Source organism: Sarcophilus harrisii, chromosome 2 (genome assembly GCF_902635505.1).
Source record: "Sarcophilus harrisii chromosome 2, mSarHar1.11, whole genome shotgun sequence".
Classification (NCBI taxonomy): domain Eukaryota; kingdom Metazoa; phylum Chordata; class Mammalia; order Dasyuromorphia; family Dasyuridae; genus Sarcophilus; species Sarcophilus harrisii.
In genome coordinates, this window is record NC_045427.1 from 408,750,053 (window position 1) to 408,765,226 (window position 15,174).

General features: G+C 37.2%; 1 protein-coding gene across 1 annotated transcript; it reads left to right on the plus strand.

Moving 5' to 3' along the window:
- The first annotated feature begins 680 nt into the window (after positions 1–680).
- BNIP1 (BCL2 interacting protein 1) lies at positions 681–14,428 on the plus strand. The gene is made up of 6 exons (XM_003756832.4): positions 681–803; positions 7,266–7,358; positions 10,557–10,648; positions 11,833–11,931; positions 12,594–12,712; positions 13,748–14,428. The coding sequence occupies exons 1-6, from the start codon at positions 720–722 to the stop codon at positions 13,942–13,944; spliced, it is 684 nt and encodes a 227-aa protein (XP_003756880.1). The 5' UTR covers positions 681–719; the 3' UTR covers positions 13,945–14,428.
- Positions 14,429–15,174: the final 746 nt, after the last annotated feature.

The window sequence follows — 15,174 nt, forward strand, 5'->3', positions numbered from 1 at the left end:
GAAGGTCCCTGGGCAAGATATTCCAATCACCCCCACTCCTTCTGACCGCTGCAGAGGTGGCCCCCAATATCTGCGCTCCTTTCTCACCTCTTCCTCTCGGAATCCCTGTCTTTCTGAAAAGCGTAGCCTGGGTCTCACTTCCCACCAGAACGGGCTCGGGAATTAACCTTCTCCAACTTTCTAAATTGCTTTAAATCACTTTGTGTTTACTTAATTGGCTACTTGTTAACCACCACTACAGGATGTAAACTGAGAGGGCGGGGATTTTTTGGCGTTGTATCCCGCAGTGCTAGGCACACAGTAGGCACTTAAATGCTTGTGGTTAGGCACACAGTAGGCACTTAAATGCTTGTGGCTAGGCACACAGTAGGCACTTAAATGCTTGTGGTTAGGCACACAGTAGGCACTTAAATGCTTGTGGTTAGGCACACAGTAGGCACTTAAATGCTTGTGGTTAAACCGGGATGATTTAAAGTCAGAAGACACGAGTTCTTGGTTTCTAACGCCAGCTCTGCTACGTACTGAGTATATGTCCTCAGCCTCCTCATCTCAAAACGGAGTAAGGCTCCGGAGTATCAAAGGTCCCTCCTAGTTCCAATCGTCCTCCGAGTCTTCCGGGAGCTGCCTGTAGACGGCACTGCAACAGCGTCGGGAGAACGCGTAAATAAGGAAACGCAATTTGATTTGGTCTCTACGGAGGCCCGTAGTCGGTCTCCAAGATGGCGACTACCCTGGATGTCCACGTCCGGATGTGTAACCAAGAGATTGTCATATTCGACTTGGAAGTTAAAGCGTTTATCCAGGTAGCGGGACCCTGCCCGAACAACCCTTCCCTCTCACTATAACTCTGAAAATACTCGGCCTCCTCCTCTCGTATAGGCCCAAGGCGGAGCGCACCAGCCTTCCCCACCCCCAGCCCTCCCACCTCGGCCCTGGGTTTCTCGCGCCTTCCCTTCCCTTCCCCCTTCCGTTGGCTTCCATCCCGCTTTGCTCCAATGTTTCTGTTGTTTCCCCCTGCATCTCCCACCTCCATTTTCATTGGTCTCTCTCGCCCCTTCCCCTTTCATTGGTGCAGTTCCTCCTCCCCCTTCCATTGGTTTCAGCCCCTCCTTCGTTTTCATTGGGCTGCCACAACCTTTTCCCGCTTCCCATTGGACCTCGCCTTCGGTTCCCCTTCATCTGTATTTCTATTGGTCTTTCATGCCCCGCCCCACTTCCCCACCTATTTTTTTTCTCCCTTCTAACTTCAGTTTGTTCTTTCTCTTGGATGTATGGAGACGAGATAGAGATAGAACTAAAAGGATCTTGGAACAAGCGTCCTACATTTTACAGTTGCGCTCAGGGAGTCTAAGGGTTCTGCTCACGATCGCTCACCTGGAGTGGCCAGGATTCCGATCCAGCTCTGGCGCTCGCTCTCGGCCCGAGGGTTGTAGGTCTTACTGATCACAGATGTTTATTCAGCCCGCCATGCCTTGTGCTGCAAAGACAAAATCAGTCATCGAATAAGCAAGCATGTATCTGGTGTGCCGGGAGACAAAAAAACAAAACACAGAAACCGTCGCTGCCCTCTAGGGGCATCATACTCACGGAGGAGGCAATAGGTTAAAAAAAATAGGTATCTACGGGAAGTATGGAAGAAGGAAAGTACCTTGTTGGGAAAGACGCTAAGAGTTAGGGGAACTTAAAGGTGGCTTTTGAGCGTCATCTTACAAGACATAAAGGATTTCAAAAGGGAGGAGGAGGAGCATTCCAGAAATAACGGGAAGACATGGAGACAGAAAGTGACTATATTTTGGGAGGAGTAAGTAGGCCAGTGTAATTGTATTATAGAATACATGGAAGAGAGAAAACTGGAAAGGTAGGAAAGGGCCAGGTTGTGAAGTCTTAACTGCCAAACATTTAGTGCTGGAGGTAATAGGGAGTCACTGAAGATTGTCAAGGAGTGGGAAAGGCGGACAGACGGGGGTCTGACTGCACTTTAGGAAAATTGCTTTGGCAGCTTTGTGGGGGATGGATTGCATTGATAAGAGACAAGAGGCATTGAAACCAGGTGTGAAACCATTGCAATTCAGGTAAGAAATGAGAGTGGTAACTTATGGTTGTTTTATTCTGGAAGAGGATCATCACATCAAGTAGGAGAGTGATGATTCCAAGTGAATTGGATTTAAGTGAAATTGGATTTAACTTTGCTTTGCAAAGTCACCAGCTTCACTCTCTCTTCTGGAGCTATTTGGATCCAATGGCAATATATAGATCAGAACAAGTTAGAAATGACCCAGGATATGGGGTGAAAGGCCTTAACCCTTTTTAGCTAAGGTCTTTCCCAGGTATTATTTTGTTTGAGATAATGCCTACTTAAGCTTGGGTATAAATGAGGCAAAGAAAGGCCTTTTTTAACTAGTCAAAAAATAAATAAATAAAATCATTGGGGGAGGGGACACTCAAGGTTTTTAGCCAAAGCAGAAACAAGTGCTATTTATACTTACTCTGGTATATGATGCTCATGAGCCACCTTTAAGTTCCCCTAACTCTTAGAGTCTTTCCTAATAAGGTACTTACTTTGGATTAGAATCCAAACCATGACCAAGGGAGGCTGGATCCCATTTTTGGCCAATCAGTGAAAGCCTGAGTGATTTGGGTTTAAGGCATGGTCTATAAAAAAGAACTCTTAACTTGTAAATTCCAAGATTTCTTTTTAGGGTTCAGCCATCAAAATTTATATTCCTTTGGGCAGAACTCCCACAGGTAAGAGTATGATTCCTTATGTGGATAGAGTGAGAGATGGGAGAGAAAGGGGGGAAAGGAAGGAAAGAAAAAGAGAAGGAAGGAAATAAGAAAGGAAAGAAAGAAGGAGCAAGCTTTGTAACCTAGCTGGAACTGGCTAGTTAAGTCCCCAGTGGGGCAGCTACTCTACCCTCTTGCAAATTATGTACCAGACACTTTGCTAAGGCTGGGAATACAAAGAAAGAGGGTAAAATATTCTTGGTCTCAAGTTCAGGGTTTGATGGAGGAGATAACATGCAAATGATTGTTAAACAAGATACATACTGGGTAAACTGGAGATAATCTCCTAGAATAGGTGCTAAGATTGAGTAAGACTCAGAAGGGATTCTTTTTGAAAGTAGGACATGAGCTGAGATTTGATGGAAGTCAGGAGAGAGAAATGAGGATAGAATCAGTTTGGGGGACAGCCAGTGGAAATGCTTGAAGTTAGAAGGTGAGTTTAACCTTCTTGTTTAAAGAATAGCAAAGAGCCTAGTAGAGTATATGAGAGGGAGTAAGATGTAAGAATACTTTAAAGGTAGAAAAGAGCTAGGCTATTTGACATTTGTTCACAGGTAGTCACCATACTTTATTGAATGGGGAGTGATATGGTCAAACCTACATTTAAGGAAGACCAGTTCAATAGTTAAGTGGAAGCTTGATCGGTCGTATGGAGAGACTTGAAACAGGGAGACTAACCTGAAAAACCAACCAGGCAGGAGGTGATCAGGATGATGGCAGTTGAGGATGATACCTAGGTTTCAAGTCTGAATGCCTGAGATGATGCTGATAGCTTTGACAATAAGTTTGGAAGCCAGTGAGATTTGAAACAAAGCTAATGGGTTCAATTTTGCATATGTTAAGTTTAAGATGTCTGTGGAACAACTAATTTATCCAATAGGCAATTGGAGATGTAAGCTTGGAGGTTAGGAGAGAGATTAGGGGTAGATGAATAGGTCAGATAATCATCAGTTTAGAGATGAGAATTGAATCTGTGGGATTCACCTCATTAGATTACCTAGTGAAATACCACAGGGAAGAGGACCCAGGACTGAGACTTGGAGGAAAGCCAGTTAGTGAGAGTGAACTAGATGAAGATGCATCAGAGAAAAGGCCTGACAATTCAGGTAAGAATCTGCAAAGAATAGTGTCACAGATATCTAGAGAGAAGTATCCAAGAGAAGAGAGTAATTGAACTGTGAAAGGCTGTTCAGAGATCAGATAGCATGAGGATTGAGAAAAGATCATTACATCTGACAATTAAGAGATCATTAGTAACTTTGGAGAATTTAATGATGATATTGAAAACCAGACTGTGAGTGGAAAGGACTCAGAGACACCAGTTGTAAACAGTTTTCTCAAAAATTTAGCCACACAGCCCTTTTTGTAGTGGCTAGAAACTGGAAAATGATTGGATGCCCAGAATGGTTGGGTAAATTGTGGTATATGAATGTTATGGAATATTATTGTCCTGTAAGAAATGATCAGCAGGATGAATCAGAGAGGCTTGAAAAGACTTACATGAACTGATGCTGAGTGAAATGAGCAGAACCAGGAGATCATTATATACTTCAACAACAATACTGTATGAGGATGTATTCTGATGGAAGTGGATTTCTTCAACAAAGAGAAGATCCAATTCAGTTCCAGTTGGTCAATGATGGACAGAATCAGCTACACCCAGAAAAGGAACACTGGGAAATGAGTGTGAATTGTTTGCATTTTTGTTTTTCTTCCCAGGTTATTTTTACATTTTGAATCCAATTCTTCCTGTGCAACAAGAGAACTGTTTGGTTCTGCACACTTATATTGTATCTAAGATATACTATAACATATTTAACATGTATAAGACTGTCTACCATCCAGGGGAGGGGGTTGAGGGAGGGAAGGGAAAAGTTGGAACAGAAGTGAGTGCAAGGGATAATGTAAAGAATTACCCATGCATATATGTACTGTCAATAAAAAGTTATAATAATAATGTTTTTTAAAAGTTTAGCCACAAAAGAAAGAAGAGATAGAGAATGAGAACTGGCAGAAATGGATGGATCAAGTAATGGGTTTTTTGAAAATGAGGGAGACAGTAAGAAGACAATATGTATGTAGACAGTATGAAAATATCCAAAATACAAGGAAAGATTGATGATAGATAAATAAGAGAGTAAGAATGGTGAAGGGTAAACAATCTGCTGGAAAACATAGGATGAACCGAGGTCACTTGTATATTTTAGAGAGCTTTTTTTGTGTCCTTAGTGTGCAGTTCCTAGTTCCTAGTGATTATAAAATTCTTGTTTACTTACTGATCAGTGCAGTACTAGAGCTGTCCATCTCTTGCAGTTGCTCTTTTGCAGACCCACTTCCTTTGTTTCCAGTGATGCATGTATTTGAATCTTGTCTTTTCATACCATTTCTTGCTTGCAGATCACATTGATTAGTGGTATACCTTACTTATAGTGTAGTGTTTAGAGCTTTGGACATGAATTCAGGAAGATCTGAATTCAAATCTAGCTTCAAACACTTAATAGCTGTGTGATCTTGGGCAAGTACAGCCAAGTCACTTTCCTCTTCTGTAAAATAGAGTTAATAATAATAGCTATCTCCCAAGATAGTTGTGAAGATCAAATGAGACAATATTTGTAAAGTACTTTGTACAGTGCTTAGCATATAATAAGCACTATATAAATGCTAGCTATATTCTGTTATTATTTGTATTATGCTCACCATACATCTCTTTGTTATCCTCAGCAGCAGCATCGATTTTGACTTTTTAGAAAAGGAATAATTTTCTAATACATTTGCAGACTTTGTGAGCACATATGAAGAAACTAAATGCTTTTCATCACTTTTCCTATAGCCACTCTATTGCTCAGTTTTATCATTTATAAACTTCTAAGTATGGTGACTATATCTTCTGAATCAAAAAATTATTAACTGTAACTGGCTTTTTTTTTTCTCCAATTTTTAATGGGACAATACATTTGAGTTCAGGACTGTTGATTCAAAATCTGATAAGTGTGGTTCTCATAATTATATTTGGCAATATTTCTGATCATTTATTTATTTTCTTCCATAGTATTTTATTTTTCCAAATACATTTAAGATAATTTCCAGTATTCATTTTTTGGTAAGATTTTTTGTTCCAAACTTTTCTTCCATTCTCCATTACCTTCCTCTACCCCAAGACAGCAAGCAATCTGATATAGATTAAATATATACAGTTCTTTAAACACATTTCCATATTTGTCATGTTGTGCAAGAAAAATCAGAACAAAAGGGGAAAAAAATCACAAGAAAAAAAATTGTCAAATAAATTTGAAATATACCCTTTGAAGCTTCTGTACAATATTGTAATCAATTTTGTTATAAGGTTTCGTTTTTTTCCACTCCCCAATTGTTTTGTTGGTGATAGAATGAGTTGCAAGGGATTTTGAGTAGGGTTGGGTTAGCATTAGGATTGAAGAAAAAAGGAAAGAAAGAAGAGAGGTCTGTTGAAATAGAAGAGAATTAAAAAGCAGACCAGTAAGAAACATAAGCAAGACAGATTTGAAAATTATATGTTGAAGTTAATACATATTCAAGGGAAAAGCAAGCTATCTGTATTCGCAATTTCATGTGTAATGTATTTTTTCCCCTACGGTAAATATATAGTAATGCTTGTTTTATTTGGTGTAATAAAATTTAAAACACTGCAGTGGATTCTTTGACTTTCATGAAGATTTTGTATATGCTATTTAGTTTTAGTATTTTATGTTGTGCCATTTAAGGGAGTTATAATATTCATTTTTAAAATACCGATTTCTTTGTGATGTGTACTCTATTGCATTCCACCAATTGCTTTCACTTTCAAAAAACTTAAGAGTCTTATTTTGTAGTGGCAAAAGCATTGGGCTTAGGATTGAAAGCCGTTATTTATGTCACTAGTCCAGGAAAGTCACTTTACTTTTCTGAGTTTTGAGTCTCAATTTCCTCATCTGAAAAATAAAGACAATAATAATGTTGTGAAGAAAGTGCTCATAAATCTGGAGACACTTGTATGTACTATATATTAAGTAGCTTGCATTTTAATAATTGTTTGGGCCTAATAGCTTTGTCAAATTAGAGTAGTTTGTCTCTCTCTTCTTTTCCCTGAAATATTACATTTTAGGAATAATATGACATTTTGAAGTATCTTATTTCAGAGAAGAAAATTAATAAAACCAGGTAGACACCAGCAATTCTTTTGCTTTTGGTTCTCAGAATTTCTTTATCTCATAAAAAATGATTGAGGTTCCTCCTTCTTAAAATGGTTTTATGTGAGTTATATTTACCTATGCATACCGTGTTAGAAATGAAAACAGCTTAGTATTATGAAAATAGTCTTAATCTCAAAGCCCCCCCTGAAAGGATCTTTGGAATCCCTGTGGGTACCTGGACTACTGATGCAGAGCAGCCTGCTCATTTTACAAATGAAGAAACAGAAGATGCTTCATTGAGAAGAAAGCACTCATATCTCCCCTGTTTCTTAGGATATTCGGGATTGTTCGGGACCATTGAGCACACTTACAGAACTGAATGCCAAAGTAAAGGAGAAGTTTCACCATTTACGCCTCAGAATACAGGTGAGCACCCACTGAACCAGGGGCCTCTTGGTGTGTTACAATGAAGGTGGCTGTTTTCTGGAGATCAGCTGGGATGGGGATGAAGGTTTAAAATGGTTAATCTCTCTTTATATATATATATATATATATAACAAAGATCTAAGTGATTTCAGTTCTATATTGACTTACTACAAAAATAAGGTAAAAAATACAGCCATCTGAAATAGCCCTCCTGTTCCAAAACCAAGTTGGACACCTTCATTCTTTATATTTTGTGCTACTAATTCCCAGGTATCACTAACCTACTTTTGCTTAGAATTAGAATATAGATAGATAGATAGATAGAAGGCTTGTTTGTTGGATGTTTGGTATGTTATATATCAAATCATTTTCCCCTCCCCCCCAAAAAAACAAAACATAAACCGTGTCAGAATTTTCTTGGCAACAAAGATTTTTGAAGTAGTTGAGAAAAATGAAAGTAAAGAATTACTATGATAAAGAATAGTATTTTGTGTATAGTAAATGTTGTTGATTTGTTATGTGTTTGAGAATCTGTATGTTTGTGAATGGAAGTGGGCTTCTCTTCCCAGAACTACCTCAAGTTCTCTAGTCTGTTCCCATTTAAAAGTGATACTGCTTGGTTCATGTCTTTTTATTAGCTTGGTGTAGCAGTAGCCCTTTTAATCTGAGAATTTAGAATGAAGAGAGTTTGGAGTTCATCCATTACAAATCTATCATTTATTGGGTGACAAAACTGAGGTCCAGAGAGCTTATATGATCAACTTTGTTAGAACTCACATTGATTTGTTGTAAGTCAGATGGTTTGTGTCTGTTTTATACCCTTTCCCTTTCCTTTCCCTGGGGTTTTTCTCTTCATTTTTTAGAGTGAAGGCTCCCCAATTCCTCATGGCTAAATTTTTTCCTTCTTTGTCCTGCTTTGCTTAGTCCTCAGCATTAGTTGAAGAAAAGCAGAAGAAAGTCAGGTTTTGAAAGTAACTCCTGAGCCAATACAATATCAACTCAGACATTCAAATGTTTAGGAAATTGATCAAAAAAAATCTCACATATCATAAAGAGATAAATTAGCATAATAACGATAACATCCTTTGGACCATGTGAATTCCACTGCCAACTTTCTATATGACTTTGGGCAAGTTACTTCCCCTACTAGGCCTCAAGTTCTTTGTTTATAAAATGAGGGGGTAGAATGAGATGATGGTCCCTTCTGACTCTTTAAAGTGACTAGAATGTTGACTTCCATAGTTACAGTGAATCTGAAGGTTTTTTCAAGTGAACAGAAGAGAGGTGACTTGGGCCATAACGACTCAGTATGTGTGACAAGGAAATACACTTCTCATTGAATTTTTGATGGCACATAATATATGCAAAACTTTCTAGACCAGAGATTCCCGACACTAGTTTTGTGGCATTCTCTTAAAGATAGGCATAAAGACTGGAGCCATCCAAGTCATTATTAATCAGAGAAATGCAAATTAAGACAACTCTAAGATACCACTACACACCTGTCAGATTGGCTAAGATGACAGGAAAAAATAAAGATGATTGTTGGAGGGGATGTGGGAAAACTGGGACATTGATGCATTGTTGGTGGAGTTGTGAACGAATCCAACCATTTTGGAGAGTAGTTTGGAACTATGCTCAAAAAGTTATCAAACTGTGCATACCCTTTGATCCAGCAGTGTTACTACTGGGCTTATATCCCAAAGAGATTATAAAGAAGGGAAAGGGACCTGTATGTGCCCGAATGTTTGTGGCAGCCCTTTTTGTAGTGGCTAAAAACTGGAAACTGAATGGATGTCCATCAGTTGGAGAATGGCTGAATAAATTGTGGTATATGAAAATTATGGAATATTACTGTTCTGTAAGAAATGACCAACAGGATAATTTCAGAAAGGTCTGGAGAGACTTACACGAACTGATGCTGAGTGAAATGAGCAGGACCAGGAGATCATTATATACTTCAACAACAATACTATATGATGACCAGTTCTGATGGACCAGGCCATCCTCAGCAACGAGATCAACCAAATCATTTCTAATGGAGCAGTAATGAACTGAACTAGCTATGCCCAGAAAAAGAACTCTGGGAGATGACTAAAAACCATTACATTGAATTCCCAATCCCTATATTTATGCCCACCTGCATTTTTGATTTCCTTCACAAGCTAATTGTACAATAAAAAAAAAAAAAAGACTGGAGCCATAAATTCAGGAAGTTGAAGATAAGGAAACTCTGCATGTTAATGTAAGCAGGCACTTTCTTTACAACTTTTAGTCTTAAAGAGTTGCCCAGAATTCTTTAAGAAGTAAAATGACTTTTTCAAGAACCTACAGCCACGATGTTAAAAGGACAGGCTAATAGGTTGGGACTTGAACCAAGTCTTGTTGGACTCTGCTAGCTAGTTCTTTATCCAATAAACTGTCAATTCATTGTCGATTCATTTTAATTCATTTTCATTTGTATATGTCATACACCAGCTTAAGGAGAGAACTCTCTCTCTCTCTCTCTTTTTTTTTTTTTTTTTTTAAATAGCCTTTTATTTACAGGTTATACGTATGGGTAACTTTACAGCATTAACAATTGCCAAACCTCTTGTTCCAATTTTTCCCCTCTTACCCCCCACTCCCTCCCCCAGATGGCAGGATGACCACTAGATGTTAAATATATTAAAATATAAATTAGATACACAATAAGTATACATGACCAAACCGTTATTTTGCTGTACAAATAGAATCAGACTCTGAAATATTGTATAATTAGCTTGTGAAGGAAATAAAAAATGCAGTTGGGCAAAAATATTGGGATTGGGAATTCAATGTAATGGGTTTTAGTCATCTCCCAGAGTTCTTTTGCTGGGTGTAGCTGGTTCATTTCATTACTGCTCCATTGGAAATGATTTGGTTGATCTCACTGCTGAGGATGAAGGAGGGAACTCTCAAAAAAACAGTGATAAATTACAATTTTCAATTTTTGGGATAGCAACAAATAGAATAAAATTGTGAACTCTTTATGTCACCAATTATCTTTTATATTTTATTGATTGATATTCAGTAAGTACATTATACATATCTGCTTTTAACTCAGCTGTCAGAAGTGTCCAATATTTTCTGAACTCCACAACTGGGATATATTTTATGTGTTTTTAACAAATGAATTAGCTTTAAAATATTTTCACACGCAGTTATTTTCATCTAAAGGAACTTGAGCAGATGGCTAAGGAACAGGATAAAGAATCTGAGAAACAAGTTTTGCTCCAGGAAGTTGAGAATCACAAGAAGCAAATGCTCAGGTTAGTGAAATCGTTACTTTCACATATTCCATCTATATTGGTTCTTTTGGATTAATTCACTGATCAGCTTTGTCCATGTGTTGGGACCCCTAGATAACACAGTGGATAAGATATAGGAGGACCTAATTTCAAATTCTACCTTACTTACTAGCTGTGTGACTTGGGCAAGTCACTTGTCTCAGTTTCCCTCTCTGTAAAATGGGAATAACATTAGAACCTATCTCCCAGGGTTGTTCTGAGAATCTAATGAGATAGATAATAATTGTAAAGCACTTAGCACAGTACCTGATACATACTAAACTATATAAAAATTACCTTTTCTTTTTTTTCTTGTTATTAGGTGATGACTTAATTGTGTTTGTATATCACATGAGTTTCTTTCATCCCCATACTGATAGGAAATGCTTTCACTTTGCAAATGTAATTGAGTAAATGATAGAAGAAAGAAAAAAACAAGATGTCATAATGGAGTAGTTGCTTTATTAAAATGTGAACCTATTATATTTTTAGCCATATTTATTTTCAAACACTTTTAAATATAAATTCTTGTAAAATTATAATGGTTAATCCAGTTAGTTTGAGTTTATTGTTAGAATCCCAAATTTGATTCTCAAATAAGGCATTTAATTTTTCTGATATTCAGAGACTATAGCTTTAAATTAGGATATTAATTTTGGAGATTTAAACTCTTGATCAAAAAGGGGTTTGAATGAGAAAATGTGGATAAACCATTGGAAAGCTGCACCATTATCTGAAAAAGCAATTAATGCTGTTTGTCCAAGGACTTTTTCTACTATAAAAGCAAGTGATTAGACTCTTTATGTCTCTGGCCCTTCCCATTCTAAATCCTGCGATCTTGTTCTCTAGTGATGGTAGCACAATAATGTGAGTTTCATATAAAACTTAACATTATGAAATATGATGGCAGGTGGATTTTTGGGATTTTTTTTCTCTCATCATTTTTTCCATGTTATGTGATACAATAAAGGAACAAGCCTTCAGATGCTGATTCTGTGCTCTTCTCTGCAGTGATACAGAATGATCCCATGTGAATGGGCTTAGAGTGAGATGAGGGCAAGGACACCAGGCTGCTCCTACCATTGTCTTGCGTGATTTTCTTCTATTCATTGAAAGACTTGGCAGCTCATTATCACTAAAGACTTCATATATCTTTTTGATTCTAGCAATCAGACTGCATGGAGGAAAGCAAATCTTGCTTGTAAAATTGCAATTGACAATTTAGAAAAAGCAGAACTTCTTCAAGGAGGTGACATGAGGCAAAGGTAATAATCCTTTTTATTACCTTTTTATATAAGGCTTTTATCATGTACTGTTTTAGTAGTATACATCAAAAGTAGCAAACTCAGAAAGACTACAAATCCTTAAAAACTCCAGAATGTTACCAGAACCAGATTAAAATATAATTGAGAAGTATTTTAACAAAATTTTTAAAAAATACTATACAATATAGGTACTATTACTTTGAAGTTTTTTAAGGCAATATGCTACCTGCAGGGATCCATTACTGTTTGAATTAGACACCACTGGTCTAAATTGATGCTTTTCAGAGTGTAGTCCAGAAGATTCTGGGGGAAATCTCAGAGAGTCTACAAATTCAAAATTAGTTTTTATTTCTAATATAGTCAACATCTATAAATATAATCCACCTTAAAAAAAAAAAAAACTCTGGATAGATCTTCAATAATTTTTAATAGTATAAAGATGCTAAGAACAGAAGTTTAAGAACCATTGATTTAGATGATCTCTAAACTATTGTTATTCAGAGAATAGCCAGTAGTTGTTAAAGGAAATATATTCATTGCTGGAGAAAACATAAAAGTTTAGGTAAGATGTAGCTTCTGTCTTCTTGGAGCTCTTAGATATTAAATCCTACTTTCAGAAATCCAGTTTACTGTAACAATGACATTTTTTATATTCTTTTTAGAAAAACTACTAAGGAGACCCTCGCACAGACTTCCAGTAGCATCACAGAAAGCTTAATGGGCATTAGCAGAATGATGTCCCAGCAGGTTCGCCAGAGTGAGGAAGCCATGCAGATTTTAGGTAAGACCGGAACAAAGGTCAGGAGACTCATTCCTTCCCAGGAGCTCAGTTGTCTAAGATTTTTATTGATCTGAGGCTCTTAAATATGTTTTCATCTAATTTCTCATGATGTCTGTGGTTTTGGGGAGGTTTAAAAATGATGAAAGAAATTGTAATATGGTTTTTAAGAACTGCTGACTAGACTGTTGGTATTTCTATTTTGAATTTCACTAAGAAATTCTTTTTAAAGTAAGAAAATCAGAAACTCTAGAAGGGGATGTTAAAGACCATTTAGTTGATTTTCAATACAGAATAGCAACAGATTTTTCACTCCCAAGAAAATTATAAAAGGAAAGTCTTTTCAATTACTCTTTTTTAAGTTCTATTTTTTCTCCCAGCACATCATTTAATAGTCCAAGTAATAGGCACACTTATAATTTGTCCCCAGAATCACGCTCTGAAATGATAAATCAGGTACCAGACAGTGTCATTCTTAGTGTGAACTCTATATTGAATGATATAATAGAGCAATATAGAAAAAAAAAAAAACATGATTTTTGCTGTCAAGAAGTTTATGATTTAATAGACAAGATAGGAGAAACACAAGTTGAAGTACATTGCATAAAGAGCAATGGAATTCTGGAGTGATTGGAATATATTTAGCCAGTAGTTCGTTTTGGAAAAGCTATTCAAGCAGTATTTTGCAGGAGAGCACTGATACAGTTATTGTTCTCCCTCAGAACAAAAACTAAATGTAACTGAAAAGGAATCAGTTTTCTGCTGTTGTAGTCTAGTGATTCCTTGAATCTTGACCTCCAGTAGGAGTTGCCATGTGACTCAAGCCAATTAAAGTAAAAGCTACCAGCAGATAAGCCAGGTATGAGAGAAAGGTCCCAGGTTTTGTATGGTCTTATTCCTGGCTTTTGTCAGTCTTAGTTTTAGCTCTGTGAGCAGGAGTTCTAGTGCAGTGCTATACTCAGCAGCCTAGCCAGCAGAACCAGAACCTTGTTCATTTTCATGATATCTATTGAGCATAGCATCTTGTTTTCATTTCAGCAAATTCTTCTCGAACTATCCTGGATGCGAATGAAGAATTTAAGTCTATGTCAGGAACTATCCAGTTGGGACGAAAGCTCATCACAAAATACAACCGCAGAGAACTGACAGACAAGCTGCTTATTTTTCTTGCTCTCGCTCTTTTTCTGGCTACTGTACTTTATATCCTAAAGAAAAGGCTTTTTCCATTTTTGTAAGATTTATAAGACTATCTTTCTTTTTGACAAGTTATGAACCTTTTATTCCTTTGAGGTCAGCCAGTGCTGCCAGTTCAAGCTACAAAGATGTCAGGTTTGTTTATTCAAATTGTTCAGTGCCTCAAATGGAAATGCCCTAGGTCTTGCCAGAATTCTTTCATAAAGGGTAGAAAGAAAATGTGAAAGGAAACGTTGGCTTGGGAAACTTACAGAAATTATGAAATTCTGAGATCCCCGGATTCAAGATCTACTATGACTGAGCAGTTATGAATACCTCTGGGTCTGCTTTCATTTTTTTGCTAGACACCTTTGTTTTCTTACCTCCCACCTAGAATGTCTTGAGTTCCAGATTAAAGAAAATTAAAAGGAAAGAAAGATGGAATGGGAAGACAAAATATAGATTTTATTCATTACTACTTAATAAATTTGATAGTGTTACTGGATTAAAATGCAATCTTGTATAAAGTATCACTATGGAACTATACTATGTCTTTATGCTTTTAGCTTCATGAACTTTTAGAAAGATTTCTCTTCAAAATTGCCATGAAGAGAAGTTTACCAGCCTAGATTAGGCCAGGAATGTGCAGAACAGATTAAGAGTCTGTCCCACTCTATAAAGTCATCATTTGAAAGGTCCAAATCTACACATTACCAAGGAAAGCAAGATGGAGCTTGGAAACCAAAGAATATTTAAGTCCTTCCTGGTTCTGAGTTCCATAAAAAATCAGTGAAGTGGGAACTGGGTGAGAACACACCTAAAGATGACAAAGTCTTCCTGTCCTGCAGATCTGGCTGGCCTTCTGCTTGCTAGCTCTTTCGTCACCAGCTTTCCTGACAATTTATAGCTTTAGGCTCAGGAGTGAGGCTGAATGGAGCCTGCACACATCCCCTCCACCCTGTTACTGCCATCTCTAGGGCTGTCTGGCACCTCTAGCATCTCAGAAAGTAAAAATAACCAAACAGGCTAGGCCAAGGCAGCAAAAACACTATTTAAGTCAGTGAAGTAAATTAAATGTAGCACAATTTTAGCATTAGTAGTTACAAGGCTTTGTTTGAAGAAGGTACAAGAAACTAATATATCTGTAAACCTAGACAAACTGTGAAATGTTAATATAAATGTAAGTCATTAGTATCATCCTTGAATCCAGTTATCAAAACACATGTAGCTTCTTTGGTAAAGTGTGTAAAATCATTGATAAAATTTGCTTCTGGTTCTATAAGACCACATAG

What these genes read in the sequence shown, in the direction of transcription:
- BNIP1 (XM_003756832.4), top strand. Translation starts at nt 720, where the DNA reads ATGGCGACTACCCTGGATGTCCACGTCCGGATGTGTAACCAAGAGATT. An exon ending in ATTTACGCCTCAGAATACAG is followed by an intron (nt 7,359 to 10,556) that starts GTGAGCACCCAC and finishes TTTCATCTAAAG; the next exon opens with GAACTTGAGCAGATGGCTAA. An exon ending in GGAAGCCATGCAGATTTTAG is followed by an intron (nt 12,713 to 13,747) that starts GTAAGACCGGAA and finishes TTTTCATTTCAG; the next exon opens with CAAATTCTTCTCGAACTATC.